Below are 25,765 nucleotides of genomic sequence, written 5' to 3'. Positions count from 1 at the left end.
TTTACATCAATCCATTATTTTTGTTCCCCATCTGCCAAGCCCAGTTTAATCAAAGATATACAAAGCCAACACATGACACAATTTATACAAATAGTTTTCAAGATTTTATTGCAAACCAAAATTGGTTTATTGCACACAAAAAAAAAGTTGTGTGGTAGGGAGGAGGAATTGTACATATTATAACCATATTAATTACAGTACATTAAAATGGTTTTACAAATAAGTCTGTAAGTTTAAATATACTAGTGTTATAACCCAATGTACAGACTTTTACACGATACATACAATAATCAGGAATGCAAAAAAATAACATAAATAATGCCCATTTTACAGGTGACATTTTAAACAATGAAAACACCAACGGCTTTGACTGACAGCTGGGGCATTGGTCCATAAAAACCCTTTCTAAAAATAGAAATATCTGTAGCAGCAATGCTTTCTGTTAAGCATCTGGATGCACATCATTGCAAGACCATTTCAATAGATTTTAGTTATAACTATATCTTTACAAAAAAAAAAAAAAAAACAGTCTACACATAAATTTATCTTCCAAATATGGAAGAAACAAACAATGTCCCACATTGTAGTGTCCTGCAAGTGTCACATTGATGCTTATAACAAAACCGTCTGTGACCAGGCAAAGCACATTCACACCACTCTTCACACGGGAAGTCCACAAGGTAGAAAAACAACAACAAACTGAACACTCTGCCATAGGAAAAGCTTTGGAGCTAACAAGATCTCAGAAAAGGCACATTGCAGAATATTCGTGATCACAGCTCAGACAGGCCCGCGGGCGGGAGACCCCTCTTAGACCTGCATCTTCCTTCTAACGAGACCAAGGTGTCTAAGTCGGCACTCTGACGCTCAGTTAGAGCTAGCACCACGTTGGAAGGAAGAATAAAAAACCTCACAAGCTCACTGAGAGGAGGGTGTGCTCTTCGAAAGCTTCCACCGAGCAGTGTGCGATGGGATTGCCAAGCTTCTAGGTGTGCAAATTCTCTTTTAAGATGTTCTGTCAGCTGGCAACTCCAAAGGCTAACTAAAACACTTAGGAAATGCGCAGGAGATCCTTCGGAACCACCCCAAGAGTGTTCAGAGGAAAGAGTCCATGGGAGGCGCATAGGAGAAGCCAAGGAAGGCTTCCGCGGCTTCCTTGACGCTGGCTGTGATGAGAATGCTGTCCGGGGACCTGCCGATGGAGTTGGGAACTGGCTCTTCAGTGAACTCGGGATCAAAGTGCCGAAGGTCACTGGGTCCACTCTGTTACAGGAAAGGGAAGCATACTCAGTGTCAAAAAGAACACACGGGGCAAAGGAAGGGGACTAAGTCCTGTGATTCTCCACTGATTACAAGGTCTCACTGTGTAGTCTAGGCCAGCCTTAGACTAGACCCTGCTTCAGTCTCCTGAGATACAGGCATGACAGGTATGTGTCACCAGGCCTAGCATTGTCTTTAATTAATAAATGTATTCATATTTACTGAGCTTTGCTGGGATTCAAACAAAACAAATAACAAAAAAGAAAACCCTTTCTCCCTGGGACAATGAGTCTATAGACAGTATCTGCTATTCTTCAAACTGTGACCTAAATGAAACCTTCCAGAACTCACTGGATAGAAAACACAGATACTCACCACGTTTGGGTTAAATGGTGGTGTAATCTTCTTATTAATGAGATCATCCCAGTTAATTAGAGAGAAGAAAATATGATTCTTAATCTCCATCTGTTGGAGAGAAACAGATTCGTTTAGATGGCAGGTCTCAGCATAGGGCACAAGGCCAGTGTCACCCCTCCCCAAGTTCCCATGACAGCAGGGCTGCAACACCTACAAAGTCTTCCTTGGCACCCAGCCTCTGAGTCCGGTCCTTCTGCAGGAGGCCCTCCAGGAGGTGCCTTGCTGAGTTTGTAATATTTGGTTTCAACTGGAGGGGTTTGTTCAGAATGTTGTCGTACATCTCAGCTGTGTTCCGGCTATAAAATGGAGGCTGGAAGAGAAAGAAAGGGAATTCCTTCAGTTTCAAGTTAAGTTTTGACTAGTATATTAGATGTTGAGAAAGTGCTGAACTCAGTATAGTAAGCTGGACTTGAGATAGTCCCTTCCCTGGGTGTTAAGCAGTCCATAATTTTTAAGTGTCTATTTTACAGCCCCCACTGGAGCGTATGTTTGATGGGGCATGAACTGCTAATGTACAGGGCAGGTGTAGTCCTCTGTAGTAAACAGTGTAGAAGAAAACCGTGTTGCTCAGAACCTGCCCTAAGGTTCAAACAAGACTACTTGCAGGAAGAAAAAAAAAATCCCGAAGATACTGTTTATAAAATGTACTTGAAAAATAACCAATGCCTCCTTTATTAGCTTTTCATAAGAGTGCTGACAGGGAAAAGCCATGGTAGCTAAACCTGCACTCAAGTAAACCCATAAGTGCTTTACGGTTGTCATGGGGATGATTTGTTGAGTTACTCACCAGGCCATAGAGCATCTCATACAAGACAGCTCCGAGGCACCACCAGTCCACGGTCCTGTCATATGGTTGCTTATGGAGCACCTCAGGTGCCAGATACTGAAAAGACAAGCCAGGAAGAGAGGTCAGATAGCCCTCAGAACCAGGCAGCCCTGACAGCAAGCATGAACTTGGAAAAGCCTGAGAACCAGTCAACTTGCTGGGTATATATGGGATTGCTTCCTCTTTAAAGCTTCCATACTCTCCAAGGCTAAATGGCCCCCTGTGTGTGCAGATGCATTTAGGGAGCAACTTAGGACCTAATAGATCTATGAGTATCTCTTATGACATGGATCTTACAAACAGCTAGCTTGACTGAAAATCATAGGTGGCCTCAGAGATCTTCAGGGTAAAAAAACACTAAACTTTTTTCACTTGTACTGAATTGCACTAAGCAATTGCTTAACAATCTACTTTTTGTATTTAAAAGCATTACTGCGCTGTCTCTCTTGGAGGGGAGGTAGATCAGGCACCAAGTCAAGAGCGCCTACCTCAGGTGTGCCACAGAAAGTGGATGTGGTGCCATTGTGTTCAATGTTCTCCTTGCAGAGCCCAAAGTCAGTCAGGACAATGTGTCCCTGTGAGTCCAGGAGAATATTCTCTGGCTTTAAGTCTCTGTGGGAAAATGAAAAGTGGTTGCATAGGTTAATTTCACTTCATGACAAATCCTCTGTAAAGACTGCTAAGGGTATTAGGACTTTTAATCCCTTGCTGCTCTGTACCCAATCACAGAAAGGAGTCTTTGCTCTGCTGTCCTGGATTAGGAACCAGCCCCCTGGCTGGCTCACATGGCTAGGGAAGTTTTAGAAGTGGCCGAGTTGCACATAATCACATATTTTAAGACTCCAAAGGCTCAGCCAGGCCTCCCTCCTTCCCAGCCACCCGGGTAGCTTTGCCTCTAACTTACCTATAAACTATGTTCAGGGAGTGCAGATAGCCCAAGGCACTTGCTATTTCAGCCGCATAGAAGCGAGCCCGTGGTTCTAGGAAGCATCGTTCCCTCTGGAGATGGTAGAAGAGCTGCAAGAGATAAAACCAAGCAAGGCTGAGTGGGGCCATTTCATCAGGCCTGACACATGAGCCTGGAGAAAGACTGCAGGGGGCAGCTTGAATCATAGGTTGATAATAAATGGTTAAGTTCATGGAAATGCTGATTCTGGTAATGGCCCACCAAACCCCAAACAAGCAAGCTGAGCAGAGAACCCCCACCACCATCAAGAGTGTATTCCCATAGCTCACCTCTCCACCATTAATGTAGTCGAGGACAAAGTACAGCTTGTCGGCCGTCTGGAAAGAGAAGTGGAGGCCCACCAGGAAAGGGTGCTTCACATTCTTCAGTAGGACGTTCCGCTCTGACATGATATGCTTCTCCTAGGAAAAGGGTGACATTCAGTACCAAATCCGGACTCCAGCCCACCACCAAATCACAGGGTGAAGATGATCGCTACTAGGCCATCATCAGGTGCCACCCTACCTCCTTCTTTTTCAGGATGGCCTTCTTCTGTAAAACTTTGACCGCATAGAACACTTCTTCTGCCTTGTGTCTGGCTAGAAGAACCTGAAATGTCAATCAAACAGTCAGGTTGTTTTTTTCTATCCCCATCCAGGGAGAATATGAAAATGAATACACAAAAGGGCATAGTTTTAAAGTTTCCAGGTTTGAAATTACCTTTCCAAAACTGCCCTTTCCAATCACTTTCAAGAAATGAAAGTCAGATGGTTTAGCATGAGGATTGGAGGACGGACCAAGGTTGATTTGTTGAGAAGGACTTGGCTGGAAAACAAAAACATGGCCCTTTAATATCTGTGATAATATCTGTGAGCACATAAGCTGCACACAGCCTACTGCTAGTAGATAAAACAGTTTACGAAATATGCCTTTCAAAACATTCCAGTGACTCAATACTTAAACACTTATGGACACTTGTTATGTTGTGAAGGCATTCCTACCTTCACAATAGTTTTTAAATATTTTGTTTTAACTGACTACTACAGAAATACAGATTCATTTACCAATGTCCTCCACAGACAAGGTACTTACCGGAGGAGAGGGGTTGGCGTTCATAAGCTCGGGCTCCTGAGGTTGGGAAATTTTCAAAATGGACTGAACTTCAGGGCTGCGGAGATTAAAGGACCGGTTTAGAAACTCAACTCGCCACCAGAGGGCACACTGACATAAGATCAATTCTTGACTCAACCGTCCATTATTTAAACCAAAAACATCCCAATGAATTACTTAACAAAAACGTAGGTAAAGAAAATAACCCGGTTAAATATACAAATTAAGGTTTGTTCATCGAGAAAGGACGTGAACTTGATAAACATGCACGCGAATTAATCTTACGTCGCCAGGGCAGGCTCGACTCATAAATAAATATTAATGTTTAAAATATTTCAAATAAGCCAAAATGCTCAAAGGCCAAAAGGGATCTCTACCCCGGAGAAAAGATGTCGGCTTCGCCCGATGAACAAAGTGGTAATAGTACGTCTTAGAGGCTGGTAAATTTAAACGACTCTTTATTTTCTTCAGTTATCCCAAACTTACTGTTTGCATGCATAGGAGTTGTTGGCGATCTTCTGAATAAAGTCGTTCAGGCCCATCCTTCTCTGTTTCATGAAAGCTGTGAATTAAAAAGAAAGGAAAATAAGGTTTAGGCGGCTCCGTAACGTCCGACGCCACACACTAATCTGATCCCGAATCTTCAAAATCCTTCAGCATTTCACTTCATCTCTCCTACACAAGTCCGGTGCTTTTCCAGCACTCACCGATGAGAATCGCTACCATTCCCCTCATTCTGGAGTAAGTGAGGGTGCTTCGAGCAGCCTCGGTTTTCACAGTCATCGCCCCGAAGAGAGCAGAGACAACAAGGAGCAGAGAGACCGGCACAGGCAACAGTGCGCTGCTGCCGCGCGGCCGCCTTTATATGCTCTGCGCCGCCGAGGGGGCGGGGCCGGCGGAACAATGAGGAAGCGGCGCCCGGGCCCCGCCCACGGCGAGGCCCCGCCCCTGGCCGCCGCTCGGGCTGCTGAGCGGGACCCGGGCGGATGCGGGTGGCTGGCCGCCCGGTCCTGGGCGAGCAGTGCTGGCCGCCCCGCAGGGCCGAGGGTTCCGCGGGCTGTGAGAGCAGGACCCCGGCGGAGGACGGCAGTCGGCCTCCTCCTCCCGGGCAGAAGGAGGGGACTGGAGGGGTGCAGAGCCCGGTGATTTTCCACGTCCTCTCCGGTACTGCCCGAGTGGAGGGAGCCCCGCTGCGCACCGCTCAGCACCGACCTCTCCCCTCCCGGGTCTCCCGACCCAGTGCCCGACTCGCACTCGCCGGGTCCTGTGCGGCGCCGTCCTCCCGTCTCCATCCGATCTCCACCCACCCAAAGCCCCCGGAGCCGAGTCCCCGCGGCCGGGCGGCGGCGCTTACCCAGTCCGCTCAGCAGGACCGACTCGCTCCTTTTCTGCGCCTCCGCCCGCTTTTTGTGGCGGGGCCGGAGCAGGGACTCGAGCCGAGCCCGAGCTAGCGCACCCTGCATCTCGCCCATGGCCGCGGACTGAGGGGCGCGCAGCGGGCGACAGCGACCGGCGAACACTGACGTTTCCTTGAAGGAGCCGCCGTGACTCAGGCCGGCAAGATTTCCTGCCCCAGTCCCAAAACAAACAAATGTCCCTTGTGCACGGCCGAGTCGCTTCCGAAAACGCCTTTTTTGTGCTTTTGGCCAAAACCAAGCAAGGCTGAAAAAATCCCAGAACTTGGAAGAGGAGGAAGGAAGGAAAGAGCAGGGGGGGAGGGGGGGTCAGGAATGTGTAGGGGAGGGGGCGGAAATAAGTCTCTGCACTAGAAGAAGAAAGTACAATCTTCATTTCGCTTTTTTTTTCCAACTAATCTCCGAGAACATTCTGTCCGTTCCGCGTATACTTTTTGTGCCTTGCAAATTTTAATCCTAGCCATGCCAAAAACACGTGAGGAGGTGTTAAGTTAGGGAGAGCAGGGGCTTCGCTCCGAGAGCTGACCTGGAGTGACCCTTGCGACGTCGATTCCCCCTTACCCCGGGACCTGCTTCTCTCTCACAAGAACACTGCAAAATCGCGTTGTGCTTAAACTCCCTTCCTCATCATTCCTACCCTACTTTGAGTTACCTCACGGAGGATTCAGGTAGCCTTTATTTTATAACCTTGCTTTTTCTTGCAAATTCACACATAACTGAAACCGGTCAACTCTTTTTAAAGACTAAGAGACTCGTCTCAAAGCTAGGAACAGAGAAAAGCTGCAGGAGGTAGCCTGAGCTGGCCAGAGTGAGGTACCTTGCAGTAACCCCGCCGCTGGGAGATGCTTGGCGCTAGAGCCTGACCGCCAACGCGGGGACGCGCGCCAGCGCTGGCCAGGAAGCCGGGAGCACCGGTCTGGGCCAGAGGCGGGAACGCGGCTATAAGTAAGCATGACTCTCAGAGCCAGTACCTGGCTCTGGCTGGTGCTGTCTGCGGTGACTGCCCTGCCATGACCTCTTGCTGAGAAGGGCCTAGCATTTTAGAGCTGACACACTCCAAAATACCAGTTGTCAAGCCAGGAAAAGCATGAGAAGCTCTTTTCCCTCTGTCTTGGGCAGGAGTTTGTTTTACAGCCACTTCACATGCCCTAATGTGATCTCTAGTCCCAGCTGCTTCTTGATTTGCTCACTTCAGACAGCCAGAGAACCGGAGAAGGGGATGCACACCCTCGCTCTGAAGACAAAATTTTGCTTTGTAGACACTCTTCAAAACGCACCCAGGGTGCCTGAAATTGGCACTCCAACCTAAAACAAGGTGTCGGCGATTCCAAATCACAGCGACTAGCCCATGCTGCTTTTCCCCGTGCTTGATTTCTGCACAAGCTGTGAATTTGTTATTGCCTGTGAGTGCCTCCACAAACCACGTGGCAGCAGTCATTTATTTAGCCTAGTCCTGCCGCACCCCCTCCCGCACCCCCTCCTTCCTGGTTCCTTCCCCTCAAAAAAAAAAAAAAAAAAAAAAAAAAAAAAAAAAACCTTTGGTCTGAGCAGCCTGCAAAGTTTGCTTATTCGTTTTAAAACATGAAATCAAGGCGTCTTCCATCAGACATAATCTAACTTCCCCACGCTTCTCCCAGGTATCTTTGTTTTAGCCATCCCATCCAAACCATGGTACTCAAATCACGAACCTTTCCAGGGGGATCTTAAAGCCTCCTCTTTCATTCTTCACAGTGCTGGAGATGTGAAGCCTGGGATTAGTTTACGGAGTTAACCTCTAGGCTGTGTGCCTCTGAGAAGGCTGGAAGTTCCAGATGACTAGAGAGCGCCAAGCCAGAGGCTGCTACTGCTGTTCTGTTCCGAGCCTTACTTTATATCTAAAGGGAATTTACATACAGGAAGGGAGCAAGCTGCGAAGTTCAACAAGGGGCTATTTATCCTGCCGTTGCAACATCATCCAGAAAATTACAGTCATCAGCGTCCCAGGCTTATTTCACCAGCAAGATACACAAGAAATGTAACTTAACTGATTATCACCACAAATCAGTCCAGAAAGAAAAAAAAAAAAAAAAAAAAAAGCAAAACACATGCACAGGGTTTTTTTTTTTTTTTTTTTTTTTTTTTTTTTTTTTTTTTCACTCAGGGAAGCTCTCTGGCGTGAATTCCAGAAGGAACATGGAATTCAAGTGAGAGGTCTCCTAGTGCAATAACGAGAAGGCACAACTATATATTTGTGGTTGGAACAAAAAGGGCCTATTTGGATATGTCCCTTTCTCTCCCTGCCCGGAATAGTCAGCGATTGGAGACGGATGGTCTGCTAACCTTATCATTTAACAGAGAGGGAATCAAGTTGTTGAGACTGGCTTTTCTTCCAACCGGATACCTGAAGGGTGGAGCAGGCGCCCCCAGTTCTGTCCCAGCAACCTACTAAGACTTCCGAACAGGAAGGTGACACACGGCGGAGGAGGGAGGTTGGGGCGCTTGTGTGATGCTCCTGTTAACCGTGCACAGGCTTGAGGCTGCCCTGTGGCAGCTATTCAACCACTTGATCTATTCTTCCTTCCTTGGTCCAGATAGTCCTCCTACCAGGAGGTTATCCGGCCCTGTTCCAGTTCTTCCCTGGTGGGTGAAGGGGCCAGACTTCCCTGACACACTGCAACCTAGAGGGCGATAGAGTTCTCTGGGAGAACTCTAGGTCAGATTGCTTCACTGGCCACAGAGCTTTCAACTGTCCTAGAGCATTGCCCTGCAAGTACGTCTCCAGTCTCCAGCAGCCAGAAAGGATAAAGCCTCGATGTGATGTGCGACAGGCTAGTTAACTCTTCATTCCTGTTGCTGTTGAAAGATGGACTATACAAGCACGCAAACGTGATGGTTTAAAATAAATTACCATTTAACTCAAAGCACAAATGTCAATTTCTCCATATATGAAAGGAAATGGTCTGAAATGCATTGTCTAAGTACTCAGCTGTATCTCTTGCACCCCTTATTCTGTTAGTCTTGACTACCTGGATATTTCATTGATAACAAGACAATACTATTTTGTATTGCTCAAGATGTAAGCATAGTTCGGGCTCCCCTGCCCCCCCCTTTTAACTCATTGGCTGATGTATGAAAAAAAAAACAAAACACACACACACAAAACTTTCCTTGAGGCATCCTCAAAACACACAGAAACGCCAGAAAACACAATTACCATTGTAAGAGATCAAGTAAATAGATGAATTGTTGTTGTTGTTAGAGGCTGTCACTAAGGGCATGTCTTTTTATTAAAATAGTAAGCCCCCAAGCAAAAATGATGACAAATGAGTTGATTCATGACAGCTATTATGGACAAGTGGTGGCTAAACATCTATTTATGGAGCAGCTTCCATCATAATTACTATCATCCATATTTGTAACTGTCAAAAGTGATATGCATAAAGATGAGAGCGATACAGTAGAAAACTAAGAAGTATACATTACCCATAGTAATGTAGTTATTAAAACCCACATTACTACATACTTTATTATGGAGCTACCCCTGCCAAATTGTCATGGCTCTCCCCCTCCAAAATGATAACACCAACGTTGTACACACACTCTTTCTAGGAAGAGGTTTTGATGCTAATTAGAGAGACAATGGAAGGAACAAGTGGGCACTTCTAACTTGGAAGAATGAAAATCTTGGAAGTAGCAAGCTGGTAGGTTTGGGAAAGGCCAAAAACACAGATTCATTCCATCTTTGAAAAGTTGCCAAGGACTGATTTAGCACCATACAATGAACAACAAAAAGTTAAAAAAAAAAAAAAAAAAAAAAAAAAAAAAAAAAGCCAAGAACAATCCTAGCAGGCAGAATATACACATAACACTACATATTGGATAGCTTTGTGTCTATTTATTTATTTATTTATTTATTTGCTTACTTACTTGCATACTTATTTTTATCCCTGGCTGTCCTGGAACTAGCTCTGTAGACAAGCCTTGAACTCACAGAGACCCTCCTGTCTCTGCCTCCCAAGTGCTGGGATTAAAGGCATGCACCACCACTGCTACCCTGTGGTTAACTCTTAAGATACACTTGGAAAAAGATGTTTGGGGGAGTTCCTATATGATCATGAAAAATGATACAATGGTCTGACTAGAAAAAGAAATTGGGGAACTCTTTAAAAAATAAAATTAAATACTACGTATGACCTAACATCAAGAGGACTGTGGCCTCACTGAAAGCCTTATATATTATTGACATAACTTTATGGTTAGCATTTGCATTTTAAAAGGCCATTTGCCATCTCATACAAACTAACCAACAATGGGGTGTGGAGCCCATGATTTCTGACTTCTCTGACTTCGCTTGCTTCAGGGTTAATCCCCTTGTGCAGCTCACATCCTCAGCAGTCTCAAAGCCTGGTCTTGGGCACCAGGCAGACCCACTCCTTCTTAAGACACATATATAAAAGTTGTAACCAAGCAGAGATGGTAATAGGAGCTCTTTTTTCACCTCCTAATTTACAAAGAACCCACAGAAAAAACCACACCTGGGCATATTCTAAACCTAAAAACTTTCATTGGCTCAATATAAGTCTCTCCTCAAATATTTCCCATCCTGGCCATGTAATTGTTCTAGGAAGAAGCTGGAGCAGTTGAGACCACCCCAAAGGACAGTGTCCTATATCAGTGCCCACAGAGAACAGGAAAAAAATAACAGCGTATTAGTGCTGGGGGAAGCACTAAGATGGGTGGCTAGAGAACTGGTTGATGTCTTTTCATGCACACCAACTTCCTTTTCATCTTGAACCTTCTTATGTTGTATGTCACTTGCACAAGCTCAGGAATGGCCCCACATACTCATAGTGAATGAGCATCTGGTCGCACGCTTGGCTCTGCTTGAGGCCTGCTATTTCTAAGAACTTACATAAGGAGTTCTCCATAGCTTAATCTTGTCATCTTGGGGCTACTAATATCCCTGTCCCATAAACTCTGAAAAATGCTGAAAATAAAGAACTTAGCATGTTCTTTATGGAAAATATGACTATGTTGGCTCTACACATTCTATACATATAACTTCTTATATAACTCCTCACAATGCAAATCCAAATAATGCAAGTGTATACAGTCCTGTGGTTAAAACATTTGCACAGTATAAACCCCCTCATCTGGGCCACAGATCGGCCTGGGTGGTAGGAATTCCATGATAATGGGCTGAAAGATTATCCCATTTTGTTCCCCAGCTTCCCCTTTCCCCATTGTCCTACCTACACAATGCTCCAAAGATGCCATATCAAGGAACTGAATGCCATGATAACTTGGTAAATAAATAGCTATTTACCAAGTGTTTGAAGTAAAGGTTGCTGCTGAGAGTCAAAATTCAGATAAGTGAAAGGTGAACCATTGGTTTTAATCATTTGCCCTTGCTGGAACAGAATGAATGCCAACAGGGACCCATTAAAGGGGGTGGAGTCTAGAAGGTCAAGGAAAGCTTGCATGCTCCCAAGGTTTTCTAGGTCATCCTCGCTATCCCTGGTCTCACATCTTCCCTCTGTCATGTCTTGCTGAAGAACATCGCCAGTGACATTCAGATCAGGGTTATTACAGGAGTACTAATGCGGGTACACAAGGAGGCCACCGGCTGTAGTTGAATAACACTTATCCAAAGTTTAGGAGAATTTCCACATCTCGCTATATTTCCTACGGTCTAGCTATGCTCTGATATCACGGAAATACACCCTGGGTCAGGGCTTCAAGTAGCCCATGCTGGCCTTGGACTTACTGTTAGCTAAGGGTAATTCTGAACTCCTGAGGGTTGGGCCTCTACCTCCTCAGTTCTGAGATTACAAGCATCCATCATGTCTGGTGCTGGGAACCAAACACAGGTAATCCAGAGTTCTGACGTCTGAAGATGAGAGATGGAGGATACGCTCAGCGTGGGGGATATAAATGAGAATCACCTTTTCTCTTTTTTGTTTTATCCAGGCACCCAGTCAAAGGCAGGTAGACACACTCCCCACTCAATCCACCCACTCATAGGTCACATCTGAAAACACTCTCACAGATACACCCCAATTCTCTAACTATCCCTTAACGCAGCGAAGGTGACACCCACAATTAACCATCAGAAATCAAACTGTTGTCAATATAAAACCTATACAGAGCTCTTTAAATCTTGCTTAACTTCCAAATTAAAGACTACACTGTAATGGCTTTAACCATGAGATGCACCCATCTTGTGTCTATTCAAAACTGTACTAATCCCTTCTCCAAAAGAGATGATCTTTATTCTTCCTGACATCCCAAGTCACCATAAACCTTGTTCACGCTGCCTACAGTCACTTGAACAGGGAGTTTAGGAGAATATACATGTTTATATTTTTCTAGCAATATGGAAAGAATAGGATTGTCTTGTTATTTATTTTCCTCCAAGTGATGCTCAATAAATACTGGAAGTATCTACTGACTAAGTCTCTCCTGAGTCCAACACAATTTCTGCTACTTTATCTATATTACTTAGTTTTAAAATTCTAAGGCAAATTTCAGTGGAAATTATTCATTATGAAAGAGTTCATGGGGATATATTGTTGTTTTACCTTTATTTATTATTTATTATTTATTATTTATTTATTCATTTTTTGGCTTTTTGAGCCAGGATTTCTCTGTGTAGCTTTGGAAACTATCCTGGCACTCACTCTGTAGACCAGGCTGCCCTTGAACTCACAGAGATCTGCCTGCTTGTGCCTCCCGAGTGCTGGGATTAAAGGAGTGTGCCCTCGCTGCCTGGACTACATACGTTTTATAATCACCAAAAGTTTCCATGCTGAACCCTCATAACACTTCCTCATAAGATTATTGGTTTAGATATCTGAATTTTTATTTTGTTTTAATTCGGTTTTTAGGACAGGCCATCAGTCTGGTATGGTGGTGCATGCCTTTTATCTCAGCACTTGGGAGGCAGAGCAGACAAATCCCTGAGTTTGAGGTCCACAAAGTGAGTTCCAGGACAAGCTGTTACACAGAGAAACCCTGTTCTAAAAACCAGACAGCTATCCTGCAGCGCAGGCTGAGGTCGCCTTGGGGGCCTCCTCTTTCTGCATGCACCACCCAATTGCTGGGTTGATAAGTTCATAACTTCATACGTGGCCTTGCTGTTATCATGATGATAAGTAACTAAAGGGCAAAAATGGACATGACAAACATAGTGTTAAAATAACTCCTTCTTCCTCTTATTCTTGGAGACCACAGGGTTCTAAAAGTTTGACAGGAGCCTTATAAATTCCTCTGGACTGTTATTTCTTTCCATCTCTCTTAAAAACAGCATTATAGAATTATAATTAACACAATTACAAGGGGCTACAACAGCCTTCTGTGAATATAGTACTAACGCTATGATGATTTTTAAATTCTGATATTTTGCTTAGAGAAAAATATGATATGTATCAACATTTATAACAACCGATTCTTTTTTGTAAGATCATTGTTCAAAAATTGTTCAAAAATTCAGCCAGGTGTAGCAGCACACAATTTTAGTCCCAGAAAGTAGAAGGCAGAGGCAGGTGGGTCTCTATAAATTCAAGGACAGACTAGTGGACACAGGGAGTTCTAGACCAGCCAAGATTATTTAGTGAGACCCTGTCTCAACTGCCCCTCTCAAAGTCATGGCATATATCATTGCATGCAGCCCTGTGTTAGATCTGGACATTTTCATAATTGTGTGTATTAAGAGAGGGTTTTCCCGCCCGTCTCCCTTTGCTGCTACTGAATGCAACCCTTGTCTTTTCTTCCTTTTTTGTCTCTTTAAACTGTCTGAGGAGAGTGATTTTTTTTTTCTTGCAGATTTCTTGCTTTAAGCATAACTTGGCTCATTCTCAGTCAAGATTTTAGGGTTACCGGTGCACCTCCACCTGCGGCTGCTCTCTAGGCTGGAAGCTGTGTTTCACTGGAAAGCGATCCTTCCTGATCTCTGTATGCTGCCTCTATCTCATTTGTCTCACAGCGAGCCTAGGTGAAGGCGTGGGGCTGGATCCTCACAGAACTCTGCTGTTCCTATAAGTAACACGCTACTTCACCCACACGCACTTCCCGCCTTAGCGCTGGACAAGCAAGTGTGTGAGCACAGCTGCTGGCCAGTGCACAGCATGCTTCTTTTCTCCTTAGTTTTACATTTCTAAGCTGTTAAACACGTGGAAGTTGGGGTTCTTGTTGTAATGACACCACAGGTCTCAATTTTCATGGCATTTATAGAATCATAGAGAGATCACATTCATGTCAAAAGGACCTTCAGGAAGGAGAGATTCTCTATCATATATAAGAGTTGTTTGCAGAGGTCTTGTCTAGCTTTCCTCATTTTTTAAGATTTATTTTTAGTGTGTGGGTGTTTTGCCTTTATGTGTGTCTGTGAACCATATGCATGCTTGCAGCCCGAGGAAGCCAGGTGTCAAATCTTTTAGAACTGGAGTTACAGATGTTTGTGAGCCACCATGTGGGTGATGGGCCCCCAAACCCAAGTCCTCTGGAAGACTCTTAACTATTGAGCCATCTCTCCAGCCCCATCTTGTCTGATTTTCCACAGGGTCACCTTCATTCCCAAAGCCTGTCTCCACCATAATCAGCTAGTGCCAAAAGCTTTCTTAGGTGAGGCTCTAGTATCCTTGTTTAGGTGTTCAAGGAATCGCTCTTCTGAACCTTCTAAAGCCAGGGGCTTTGAAGGTGCTAAGGCTGTGCTGATGAGTAGGAATGGCAATGTACAGATTCTGCAGTTTCACCCACCTATTATAGTGGTTAGCATTTGCTGAATAGCTTTTAATAGCTGTCAGACATTATGCATAACACTCTTTATGCAATTCCTCACCCAACCCCCATGACTGTGAAAAACTATTTACTGTTCTCAGATCCCCAATCTCTTTAGATCTGCAACTTCAGAAGGTATCATTGTGAGATATGATACAGAAATGACAACGTCAGAAAGTAAGTCTAGGTGCTTCTTCTGATGCTAAAAGCCCAGTTTTGAACCAGTAATACTTACAGCCTAGTCAGACACACCACAAGTATAAAATCGTTTTGGAAAACAATGGGTTTGGTGATGCTGCTGTGGTAGATCTGTAATCCCAGCTCTCAGGGCATGGGAGGGGTGAGGTGGATGGTACAGGACAGCATGAGATGGCGAGTGAGACCCTGACTCAACAGAAGGAATCGAAGCACAAAGCCATTGACGACATCTAACCCGAGGAACAACCCTGCTGAGTCTATCCTATGTTTAGCAGACTCAGCCGATATCAGCCCTCAGTGAGGCATCATGATGACAACCTTTAGCCTATATCCCTGCTCCTGAAGAAGGCCAGAATACAAAGTACCACTTTTCCTGAATGTTGTTTGCTTTAAGAGTTCCCTCTATCCTTTTTGAATCAGTGGACAAGAAATTAGTGGGGTTTTTTGTTTGTTGGTTGGTTGGTTGGTTGGTTGGTGGTTGGAGTAAAAAATGCTTAATTTGGGCTTTATAATTAGAGAGTATCTGTACTCTGCACCTTAGCTGACCTAATTTTGGACAGTGTTTCACCTGTGTGTGGATAACTATTACTATTTTCATATGCATTTCATAGTGTTTTTTCCTATCTGTCTACCCATGTTTTCCCAATCTGTCTGTGCTTCCCGGGATGAAAAGATGGTTGCCAATTTCTCTGAATGTCTCACAGTTGTGGGCCGAAAGGGGGACCACATGTTTCATCCCTCACCTTTCATAGTCTGCCCCCACTTCCTTCCGTTACTGACTGGCAAGACTGTATCTCAGTTTGAATTGTCCCTTCCCCAGACACCTGCGTGCACATTCAAGTCATTGTCACAGCGCTGGCTTTGTTGAAGCAGTGAAGGAGAGCTGTCAGGGTTTCCAGGAAATCTGACTTTCCAGTTCTGATCATTGTTTAGGACTTATCATCGAGGTCTGTGTACTTTCACTTCAAAGGTCCTCACCGTTAACGCCTGCTTGCTTAACCTGGAGGGATGATTGGAAAGTCAGATGGGACTAGGTATGTGAACAGTCTGAGAACTCAAGTAGGTTATGTAATTTAATACTCACAAGGACAGTACAACCCAGCTATTTGCACAAAATTTTCCTCTAAGAAACAAAACTGTCATCAGTGGAAAGAGCTGATTGCTCTGCATTTCTGAAAAAGGGAGGCAAAGATTAGAGAGGAACATGGCTCATGGATGCCTATTCCGGGCCCCCCAATCCAGTCTGAGACTATCTTTTGCTAAATTTCTTTGCATTCTCTATTTTCTTTCAATCTACACCATAATAAACCAGAGTTTTAGTTAGGACTGTTTTGTTGTTTTGTTTGAACCATGAGACTGGATGTCTCAGCTGGTCTTCAGAATATTCTAGAATCCCAAAGAAGTAGGCTCTATTGCCAGTTGGACTTGCTAGATAGGAGTGGGCAAGCAGGCAGAGAGAGCAAGCTCCTTCTTCCATGTTCTTATGTAGGCTTCCAGCAGAAGGTGGTCAGACTAAAGGTATGTCTTCCACCTCAAGGTCTAGATTAGAAGTGGATATTCCTACTTCAAATTATGCACAGTTTGCTCACAGGTGTGCCCTCCTCCATTTTGTGGTTTTAAAAGTTCTAGATGTAGTCAAGTTGACAACAAAGTCTAGCCATCACTCAAAATTTCCTGATATAATTTCAGCAGTGAGAAAAAAAAAATCCTTTAAGACTATGGAAACCAAATGTGCCATTCTAGCACTCTAAAGGCAGAGGCAGGAAGATCTTCACAAGTTCAAGGACAGCCTGGTTTACACAGTGAGTTCCAGGTCAGTCAAATATAGAGCCAACTACGTAACCAGACCCTGTTTCAAACAGACTGGCAGGCAGACAGAAAAGACTTTGAAAAATCAAAGCTCTTAGGTGTGGAATGAATAATTTGAATGAAATAGGCAAGAGGAGACAGAGAGGGTCACTGGTTTATAATTGTTCAAAGTCTTTACAAATAATTCAGTGGGTTTTTTTATTATTATTACATTTTACTTGTTTTGCTTGTGTCTGAATGCAATGGGCATGTCACAGTATGACTGTAGAGTTCAGAGAACAACTTGAGGACTTCGATTTTCTCCTTCCACCGTGTGGGCACAGGGGGCTGGAACTCAGGCAGGTACCTTTGACCCACTGACCCATCTCATAAGTCACCATTGGAGGGTTTCTTTTCTGTTTGCTAGTTTTGTTTAGTGCTTATGTGATTGTGCTAGAGAGATGTGTCTAAAGTAAAAATTAGACTTTCTAAAAGATTTAATGTTTTCCTGGCCAGTGATGTATGGAAAGACAGTTCCTCATGATAGTCTATTGTAGGCTGACGTAACTGTTCCCTCAGAGCAGGTTAGCTAAGCTATAACGTTTGGTGGGTTGTGTCTGCTGAATACCCTTGACTGTATGTGTTCCTTTTGCCCTGAGTTTGTTGGAATATAACTTCATTGTAAATGGAAGAGCATCTGTGCTGTGTGAAAATATTTTTGGAGAATTTTGGGAACCAGAAAAAAATCAGCCATTGTAATGTACTATTAGTTTATCCTCCATTCACACAGCAGAAATAACGAGTAATTTAGTCAGAAGAAAAAGAAAGACACATTTTTCTGAGCTCCCCCAAGGCAGAAACAGATTTTTGCTCCATTTGTAAAGCCACAGAAGGCTGAACCCTGAATTTACTCAACCTGAGGGGACATGAGGGGGCTTCTCCGTGATGAGCTAAATTGGGTCTGTCGTCACTCATGCATTTGGCAGTGGGACCATCATGAGGCTGTGAATCTGACAAACTTTAATGCCAAGCATAACTGAAATGCTGCGTGAGCGTGGCTCTCAGAGCCTTCCAGCACTGGAGTCTGAAAGGACAGCCACTAGTCTCTGGAATGAAGAACCCATCCTCAGCCTGGGGCTCTCGAAACTCCAGTGGGTGCTTAAACAGCAGAAAGTCTTTCTTGTGTTCCAAGTCCTGGCTTTAAAATCCCACTTCCTTCCCTCTCCCCTCCCCATTCCTCACCCCATGGGTTTGTTTTTGTTTTTTGTTTTTTTTTTGTTTTGTTTTGTTTTGCTTTGCTTTTTCTTTCTCTTTTTTCTTTTTCTTTTCTTTTCTTTTCTTTTTTTTTTTAATAGTGTCTCACATAGCACAGACTGATCTGCATAGGTTAGGATAGCTTCGTTCTTTCTACCTTGACTTTCCCAGTGCTAGGAAAACATGTATACACACCAGGACATCTAGCACAGAATTTAACACTTTCTGTGAAAGTCTGTGGTAGACAAGACTAAACAGAAGAAGCGAGATAAAGCGAGCATGTGAGACTGCCTGGTTCAGCCTAAAGAAAGCCCTAAAACCGGAGTTTACAACCTTACCTTGTCAATGACTTGTTTAACAGCTTAAAGATTAAAAGCAGTTAAAAGCCAAAACAAAAAAAATAAAGTGAGCTATTTTATCTAAATGAGCAGGCAATGTCTAGTGTTATCTCCAGCTTCGGGACTTGGGGCCTGCGTGTGTGTATTTCCAGGAAGCTTATCAAGCCTGTGTCTGGGGCCCTAGATAATGAGGTTCAATAAACGATGAGGCTTTAAATTTCAGGGAAAACAAAAACCACTAAAGGTCCTGTAAGGCACAAAATAGTAAAAGTAATAATAAAACAAAACATTCTGTTCTTTTAACCCACAGCAGATGTAAATGTGTAAAATGTCCTATAAAAACAGAAATCTTTCTACAGAAAGAGCTAACACACACTGCCCACTAACAACATGTTATACCAATAACTTGGTTGCATTATCTCCATAAACTCCCACGAAACTCATGATCTATTATTACAGTTCCATTTTTGCTGGTGGAAGAAATGAAATCACCCATGGCGGTAAATCATTTGCAGGAAGACGCCCAGGCAAAGGTCCCAACACCTGTGGCAGACTAGGGAGGCCTTGCTCTCAAGTTCGACACGCTAACCACATCATGCTGCACAGAACTGGGCAGCTTCCTGCTCCTCCAGGCATGGTCCACTGAAAGAGACATGGATCGGGCAATAGAGGGCTCATGGCCATCAGTTTCCAGGTGGAGGCATTGTCAGAAACATGGTAGGTCACACCTATAATCCCAGTACTTGGAAGGCTGAGGCAGGGAGTTAGGGTCAGTCTAAGGCCTTGCTTGCTTGGGTCACAGTGAAACCTTGTCTCAAATACAACTCTCTCTCTCTCTCTCTCTCTCTCTCTCTCTCTCTCTCTCTCTCTCTCTGTCTGTCTCTCTCCCTCCCTCCACCCCTCCCCCCTCTCTGTCTTTCTGTCTCTCAAAGATGAAAGCAATGGATGTCAGGTTCTATTTTGAAAATTCTGAGTCACAGAATTGATAGTGTAGGAGGTAGCATAAGAGTGTCAGAACACATCTCTGTCCTTCTGATGGATTTTCTTCAATAAAACCTTCAAAATGGAACACTCTCCACCTTGAATTTTGGTGAAAGTTAATTACTTGCATTTGTCCAACACATGTTTATTTGTGCCTGTGCCATATGCAAAGGACTTTTAAGACCTAAATGTCCTGGGAATTATTCTAAGGAGTAGTGGGAGACAGTTAAGGACTTGGTGATTCTAACTTAAGCTGTCCATTTTTCCTCTCCTCTCCTTTCAAGATGATGCTTTATTGGCATAAGAAAAACTGAGTTTGCAGGAAACCTTCCATTTGTTTGTGTGAAAAATTGTAATTGTGACTCACTGGTTAATCAATCAAGAATATCAGCAGCTATTGTTATATTGAGGTCACTGGTGGTGAAATTTCAACTTCTGAAAAGCCAAATAGTATGAATCAGTGTTGATAGCGGAACTGATTTCGTGGCTGAGCCTCTCCACATTCTGAGACAGGGTGTTGACAGGTCCAGTGTTGGAGCTCTCACAGAAAGTCACATCTGCCGTGAGCTCTGGAGGGCCACAGCCATGTCCTACTTGGAAGGCAGTGCTCCACACTGCTACCTCCCACCTTCTTCTAGATTTTACACTCTTCCCTCCCTATCTTCCACAATGTTCCCCGTACTGCGGGAGGGGGACGTTAAGAGTCATGGCTGGATGTCCAACAATCATTTACTATCTGTACTTTGACCAGTGAGGAGTTTTTGCAGTCCCTGCTGACCACTGCAAGATGCAAGATGAAGCCTCTCTGGCCAAAGCTGGTAGTGGAGCATTCTAGGGGCACGGACATAGATACTTAGAAGGGCACATCATCTCCATTTAGAAGAAGGAAACAAAACTGTAGAAACTTTCAAATTTCCTCAAATTTCAAATGACCCTCACCAACCACAGGCTTTTGATTAGGTCTACAGTACCAAAGGCAAACTTGCTTTTATGGATACAACACCAAATCCAAATCAGAGAGTGGTTGGTTACCCCCATAACAAATTTGACACGTTGCACCAGTAGGCTCACCTTGAACAAGGGGTCCACAGCTGAAAAAGACTTAGTGACAACTGTCTTTCAGCAGCCAGCATAGCACCTTCTGGAATTCTGAGGGCTGGCCAGCAGGGAGGGAACATCCAGTCCAGTTCCAGCTTGAACTTTCTCTGTCCTGTGACCAAGGCATGCCGTATTTTCATCAATAAAGTCTTACCATCTAGTTCTGGTGGGCAAATAACATCGTGGATAGTTGCCTGTGTTACTTTGGTCTCTGCAAGGTTGCCCATGACTAACGACTTATAGGGAGGCACTCCATGTCTGGCACTGAGATTTTCACTTAATAGTGAATGACGTTTTAGCCACCCATACAAAGTAACCCAATTCACTCTCTTTTAAAACTTTATCATTTGATTAGCTTACCAAGTATATTTCTTTATGGCTGCTTTACACAGCATGACTGTGGGCTGGCCCTCCCCTCCTCATCCCATACCCTTGCTTCCTTTCTCCATGTAAACTTTCCCATCCCCGTCCCTCCCTTCACTTTCACAATACGCTTATTCTACAACACACACACACTCACACACACTCAAACACTCACACACACACATACACACACACTCACACATGCACATTCACACATACTCAATCACACACACACACTCACACACTCACACACACTCACACACACTCACTGCCACACATATGAACACACACACTCAATCACATACAGCTACACAAACAGAAACACATGCAAAATTCTGAAACAAAGCATTAAACTTGTCTCCTGGGTGGGAATACCTCTAGTTATGATTATAGATCTTTGCTTCAAAGAAATCTAGTTGCTCCTGGTAATTTATGTCTCTAGTGTCAGAGATTGAGAAATGAAGGTAGGGGAATTGCTGGGAGTTTGAATCTAGCCTGGATTACCCAGCACCACTCTGTTTCAAAAGGCAAACAAGCCGGCCACAGTGTAAACACCTTTAATTCCAGCATAGGCAGGTGGATCTCTGAGAGTTCAAGGCCAGCCTGGTCTACAGAGTGAGTTCCAGGCCAGCCAGGACTACACATCGAGGAGCCACTCTGTTTGACCACTTTATCTTCTGCTCACTTTTAGCTGAAAAATTCTATGGGTGTTGCCGATGACAGCGCTGGGGAAACCCTGTGAAAGGGTGAGGGAAGGCATTCTCCATTGAAACCCTAATTTAAAGGGTATCGCAGCCCAACACCAGGCCAGCAACTTAAAACAAAGGTGTACAAAAAAGCAAACAGTTCAGGTGTCAGTGTAAATGGATAGCAGGAAGGAGCTGAAACTTGTGTAGCCCGTTTGCGTATTGTCCGAGTGAATGCTGGGAATGCATTCTCACCCCATCGAAAAAAGGTGGACTTCAAAACAGGCTGATTTGTTTTCTTCATTTGCTTTCCCACTCTTTCCTTCTCCCCCAACTCCTCCCTTCTTCCAGTTCTTTCCTTCCTTCCTTCCTTCTTTCTTTCTGAGATGGTCCGGTCTTAGCATTTAGTCAGGCTGGCCTCAAACTTGTAATAATCGATATTCCTGCCTGTTGGAATTACCTGCAAGGCCCTCCCCACCTGGCTCCTTCCTCACACCCCATGTTCAGGGACACTTGTAAATGAGAAAACCTGACTTAATCATAAGTTATGTGTCTCTATCGGCACCTGCATATGGCAGATGAGCATGCCAGTCTGGTTCGAGCAAGCCAGGTAGGGTATGAAAATCTACACCAGACTTGAGGGTGAGCTGATCTTCAGAAATTCCTTTATATATCTGTCTATACACCAGGCTGCCTCGAACACAGAGATCTGCCTGAGGTGTTTAAAAGACGGTATTTCTGGATGGTGGTGGCGGCAGTGCATGCTTTTAGTCCCAGCACTGGGGAGGTAGTAGCAAGCAGTTCTCTGTGTTCACGGCCAGCCTGGTCTACAGAGAGAGTTCTAGGACAGCCAGGAATGCTCAGGAACACCCTGTCTTGATAAAGAAACAAGACTATATAGCCTACTTAGGCATATTATAATTGTGATGGCTATTCTTGGTTATCAACTTGATTATATCTGGAATGAGCTACATTGGAGGGTACTCCTGTGAGATATTTTTCTGCTTGATGTGAAGTGGATGGATCTACTTCTTGTCTGGACCTTTGAGATCGAAAGACACATGCCTTTTGTTGGGATCGTGAGGCAGGAAGACACATGCCTTTAAATCTGGGCCACAACTTCTGCTGGAAGCCTATATAGGGACATAGAAAAAGAATGCTTTTGCTCCTTGACTGCTTGTCCTCACCTTGATAATAAGTCCGTTCCTTCATTGACATTAGATCTTAATTCTTTGGGATTCCAGTGACTACTGAAGACTAGCCGCAGCATCCAGCCTGTGAACGGAACAACTTCTGAATTCTTCGACTTCCCATTCACAGCTATCTATCCAGTGTTGGATTAGTTGGACCATAGCCTGTAAGTCAGTCTAATCTTTCTACATACACAGAGATATTCAATCTGTAAGTTCTGTATCTCTAGAGATCCCTGACTAATACATTACTCAATTTGAGAAAAATATAATTAGTCTAATCGAAAGTAAGTAGGTGAGTAAATAAATATCACTAGGTAGAAGGCTCTGTGTAAGAGCAGTTGATTAACATATACAAATTCCTAAGTTCAGTGCCTAGTAGAGAGAGAGAGAGAGAGAGAGAGAGAGAGAGAGAGAGAGAGAGAGCTAAGGTTATTTCATACCTGTAATCTCAGCATCCTGGAAGCTGAGTAGAGAATTTCTTCAGCTGGAAGCTGGACTCTATAAGGAGTTCAAGGCCAGCCTGGGATTCAGAATGAGGTTTTCATTCTTTCTCTCTCAATAGCAAACCACAACAATCATAAAAGTACATGCGCCTAACAACAAAATTTAAAAATATATGTACCAAGCGTCAGGGGAGACAGCTCAGTTGGTGATGGGGACATGCTTTCAATCCCCAGGACGTGGGTGCAAAGAGCCACGTGTGATGCTGCTGCCCTTGCGACCCCACTGTTAGGGACAGGTAGAGGGGTCCCTGGAGCATGCTGGTACTCATCCTAGCCTGCTCCATGAATTCAAGGCCACCGAGAGACCTTGTCTCAGGAAAATGTTGGCTAGTACCTGGGAATGACACAAAATTTGTCCTCTGATATCTGAAAGCACAAACACACAGGGAGGTGGACACACATAAACACACACACACACACATACAAGCACACACACACACACACACACACACACACACAGAGCCTGTGTATGTGTGACAAAAACTGACTAAACAAAACATTCATTGGACAGTTCTACCAGCATACATGAAGATTTTGATGCTCCTTTCCCAGTAATTGCATGAATAACTACATAAAAAGGGAAAATCCTGCTAGTCAGGGCTCATATCGCTGGTAGGAAAGAGGAGGTACAAGAGGGACCCCGTTACAACCCCAAAATCACACAAAAATTTCAAAGTGAGGAGATATGACAGACTTCTAATTTTATCTTTCTTGTTTTTGAGATAGGTTTTTTTTTTTTTTTTTTTTTTTTTTTACTCCCTAGACCGCAGGCTGGCCTCCGATTCACAATGCCCCTGCCTCAGACATGTTTTGCATTCAGTGTTTTTATACTGTAACTTCTTTGCCTCCTAAAAGTGCCCAAGGTCTTTGTGCCTGTCCCAGATCAAGCTCCTTCCATTCGCTTTACAGTCATATCAAGAACCATTCACGCGGAGGCTTCCTACTTCTTTGTTTCTTATGGATACCGCTGTGGATTTTAGCAATCTCAGCCCGCTTGTTTATTGCTGCTAATGGACTGAAATGATGGCATAAATAGGCCACGGCGCTTTCATGTTTCTTCAAAAGACACACACAATACAAAACAGAAGAAAATGGTAGAGTTGATAAGTTTAGACTGTAAACTTGGTCTTTCAAAGAAAAGAAACCCATCAGAGAATTTTTCATACACCCCACCGCCCCAAGTCCCTCCCTTCTGTTGATGGACAGTCTTTGATTAAAGCACAGTTAGCCCGGCTGCTCCTCACCCTCATCGGGGAGCCGGCTCTCTCCAGGTAATGGAGTGTAGCAGCTGGTGCTGGGCTCTGCCCTTCTCCCAGCCTGCTCTGGCCTTGGGTTTTGGATGGTTTCAGACAACCATTCTAGCCTGTTATCTCCTTTCCAGTATCCCCGGGGTTAGAGGGCCCCTCCCATTTCACAGGCCTGCTGCAGACACTGAATTTAATTTTTGTGAACACACTCCATGAATGTGTGAGGCATAACATAAATATTAAGGATCAGCAAGGGTTCTCTATTTCACTAGACCCTACTTAATTAGAGAAGGTGAGAGTTCATTCTCACACTCAGTTGCTTTAGCTCCTTTGGGCTTCAGCCCCGCCCCCTTTCATGTCCAGTGTCTACTCAGTGCATTTCAGCCTGATGGCTCACAGACAAAAGTCTTTTCTGCTTCTGGAACACACATTACCCTCTGTCTGACTTTCCCCCCTCAATCCTACACCTTGAACCTAGTCCTGATACATGCTAGTTAAACCCTCTACCATGGAACTTCAATCCCATCCCAAGTCCAAGGGCTCTTATGTTTTGATTTCGATTAGTTTTTGTTTTATTGGTGCTGGAGAGCAAACCCAGGACCTTGTATATGCTAGGGACATGTTCTACCAGCGATCTCCATGCCCTGCTGATCTTGTATAAGTTGAAGCATAGTGTCTCATCTCACAGAGCAGTGTTCATCTTATGCTGATAGTTGCCAGACCATTGAATCATACAACACAATCATTGCTATATGATTTTTTTAAAAAGATTTTATTTATTTATTATGTATACAACATCCTGCCTCCATGCATGAGAGGGCACCAGATCTCATTATGGATGACTATGAGCCAACATGTGGTTGCGGGGGTTGAACTCAGGACCTTTGGAAAAGCAGTAGGACCTCTGGAAGAAGTACTCTTAACCTCTGAGCCACCTTTCAGCCCCCCGTAAGGATTTTAATATATGATTTCTTTTAGGTTCTTTGAATACCCTTTTCTTTTTGATCCTTCTGACTCAGCCTCCTGAGTACTGAGATTAGAAGTGTGAGCCAACATGTCCACTAAGAAACCTGAGGTAATGTACTTCCTATGCTATTCCACTCTTCTCCCAGTCACTCCAGGGACCAGAGCCACTCTTCAGCTCACTAGCACTGGAATTTACTTTGCAACCCACAACGCTATACCAGATGGCATATATACCTCCAATACCAAAGTAGAGAAATATAATGGAAGAATGTTTATGAGAATAAAATTAATAGTGAGCTGCATTTATATGGAGGCTAGACACAAGCAGGCAAGTAAACAATACAGTACAGAATGCACTTAGCATATCCACGTCCATGGGCACATGAATCTAAAAATACCTGAATCATCGTTAGTCCAGA

The 25,765-nt window shown here is 44.1% G+C and overlaps 1 protein-coding gene across 4 annotated transcripts; it reads right to left on the bottom strand.

The window, feature by feature from the left end:
• Window positions 1–93: 93 nt before the first annotated feature.
• Sgk1 (serum/glucocorticoid regulated kinase 1) lies at window positions 94–25,765 on the bottom strand. Of its 4 annotated transcripts, none has more exons than XM_051175379.1 (12): window positions 25,745–25,765; window positions 5,046–5,121; window positions 4,542–4,617; window positions 4,170–4,274; window positions 3,975–4,058; window positions 3,740–3,871; window positions 3,408–3,520; window positions 2,992–3,115; window positions 2,465–2,560; window positions 1,832–1,987; window positions 1,636–1,725; window positions 94–1,263 (listed from the first exon to the last, which is right to left on the bottom strand). In XM_051175379.1, the coding sequence occupies exons 2-12, from the start codon at window positions 5,114–5,116 to the stop codon at window positions 1,096–1,098; spliced, it is 1,215 nt and encodes a 404-aa protein (XP_051031336.1). In that variant the 5' UTR covers window positions 5,117–5,121; window positions 25,745–25,765; the 3' UTR covers window positions 94–1,095. The 4 variants fall into 4 exon arrangements, with proteins under 4 accessions (XP_051031336.1, XP_051031335.1, XP_051031333.1 ...); XM_051175378.1 differs by lacking the exon at window positions 25,745–25,765 and adding an exon at window positions 7,663–7,750; XM_051175376.1 differs by lacking the exon at window positions 25,745–25,765 and adding an exon at window positions 5,914–6,074.

Source organism: Phodopus roborovskii, unplaced genomic scaffold (genome assembly GCF_943737965.1).
Source record: "Phodopus roborovskii unplaced genomic scaffold, PHOROB, whole genome shotgun sequence".
Classification (NCBI taxonomy): domain Eukaryota; kingdom Metazoa; phylum Chordata; class Mammalia; order Rodentia; family Cricetidae; genus Phodopus; species Phodopus roborovskii.
The sequence above is the reverse complement of the archived record's forward strand: the minus strand, read 5'-3'. Positions and strand labels throughout refer to the sequence as shown.

Coding starts and splice junctions, on each gene's coding strand:
- Sgk1 (XM_051175376.1), bottom strand. CDS start 6,031: ATGGGCGAGATGCAGGGTGCGCTAGCTCGGGCTCGGCTCGAGTCCCTG. Junction 4,059..4,169: donor GAAAGGGCAGTTTTGGAAAG/GTAATTTCAAAC, acceptor TTGACATTTCAG/GTTCTTCTAGCCAGACACAA. Junction 3,872..3,974: donor CCATCCTGAAAAAGAAGGAG/GTAGGGTGGCAC, acceptor CCCTTTTCCTAG/GAGAAGCATATCATGTCAGA.